General features: G+C 40.5%; 1 protein-coding gene across 1 annotated transcript in view; it reads right to left on the reverse strand.

The window, feature by feature from the left end:
* TANGO6 (transport and golgi organization 6 homolog) overlaps window positions 1-1,335 on the reverse strand; it is a gene marked incomplete at its 3' end in the record, with an annotated part of 158,372 nt that overhangs the window by 145,209 nt on the left and 11,828 nt on the right. The window contains exon 5 of the mRNA XM_023518916.1: window positions 490-631. Within this exon, the coding sequence (XP_023374684.1) occupies window positions 490-631 (142 nt within the window). The remainder of the gene's footprint in view (window positions 1-489; window positions 632-1,335) is intronic.

Raw genomic sequence — 1,335 nt, forward strand, 5'->3', positions numbered from 1 at the left:
AGCTCAAGCAATCCACCTGCCTTGGCCTCCCAGAGTGCTAGGATTACAGGTGTGAGGATTACCATGACTGGCCCTATATTTCACATTTTCTTCAGGGTTTTTACTTCAACTTTTTGTGCAATGTTTTCCTCTAATGTTCTAATTTTTTTTTTTTTTTGGAGTTTTTGGCCAGGCTGGGTTTGAACCTACCACCTCGGTATATGGGGCTGGCGCCCTACTCCTTTGAGACACAGGCACCACCCTAATGTTCTAAATTATTTGAAGTGGCTTATAATATTACTCAATGAAATGAGCAGGGTATCACAATTGTTTTAGAAAAAGATCAAGAGAATGAGTTTCTTTGGAAAAGAAGCTCCTTAAGGGCCTCCTCAATCCTTAACCTCCTCAATCTCTATAAAGACATAGTTTAGTTTCAGTTAAGTAGATACTAAGGACCAATAATTCAATTCAGACCCTGACTCAAAGTAACAAAAACATTTTATTTCTTACCACCTGCTCCTTCCAAAATGCCCCGGACCACTGCTTGAACACCATTGGGTCTCATTAACCTTTCAGAAAGCAGCTGCCCGCATAGACGCCGAAGCCAAGCTGGGGCCCTACCCTTAAGCTGTGTCTTCATTTCTGTGCAGGACTGAAAAAAGGAAGATGAAGGTATGAATTCCAAATGTCAATGAAATAGATGTAGACATTATTTTAAGAAAGTACTGTGCCATACTGCCAATGAACAGGGTGCTATTCAACTTCAAAAGAGCAATATTTTCTCCTTTTACAAAATGTTCATCAGCATTACTTTTAAGAAAGTAAAAATACTGTGAAAAATCAATGACATTGCAAACTCAGACCATCCTGAGTGAGACTCTGCCACCACAAAAAATAGAAAAAATTAGCTGGGCATAGCAGTACACGCCTGTAGTTCCAGCTACTCAGGAGGCTGAGGCAGGAGAATAGCCTGAGCCTAGGAGTTTGATGTTGCAGTGAGCTATGGTAATGTCACTGCACTTTAGCTGGAGTGACAGAGCAAGACTATTCCCTTTATGACTGAATCAATGAATGAATGAATGAAAAGAAACACAAACATATCAGTGAATAAAATGTAGATCTTGAGAACACAAACTTAATGCAACCAGTCTCTGAATGTGGTCCTGCCAATCCAGTCCAGCTTCCAAAGATCCTTATGAATGTTATTTGCCATTAAGAGAGTGATTCACTGTAGTGAGAGAGCACTCCAGCCCTGGCCTCTGTAGATTTAGCGACTCTGATTCCTGTGACATAGTGGTTTCAAGAACACATCAGATTCCTTCAAAGCCTCCTTTTTTAAAGATCAGGTCCTTGTTC

Source organism: Otolemur garnettii, unplaced genomic scaffold (genome assembly GCF_000181295.1).
Source record: "Otolemur garnettii isolate 467f Iridium unplaced genomic scaffold, OtoGar3 scaffold00151, whole genome shotgun sequence".
NCBI classification, from domain to species: domain Eukaryota; kingdom Metazoa; phylum Chordata; class Mammalia; order Primates; family Galagidae; genus Otolemur; species Otolemur garnettii.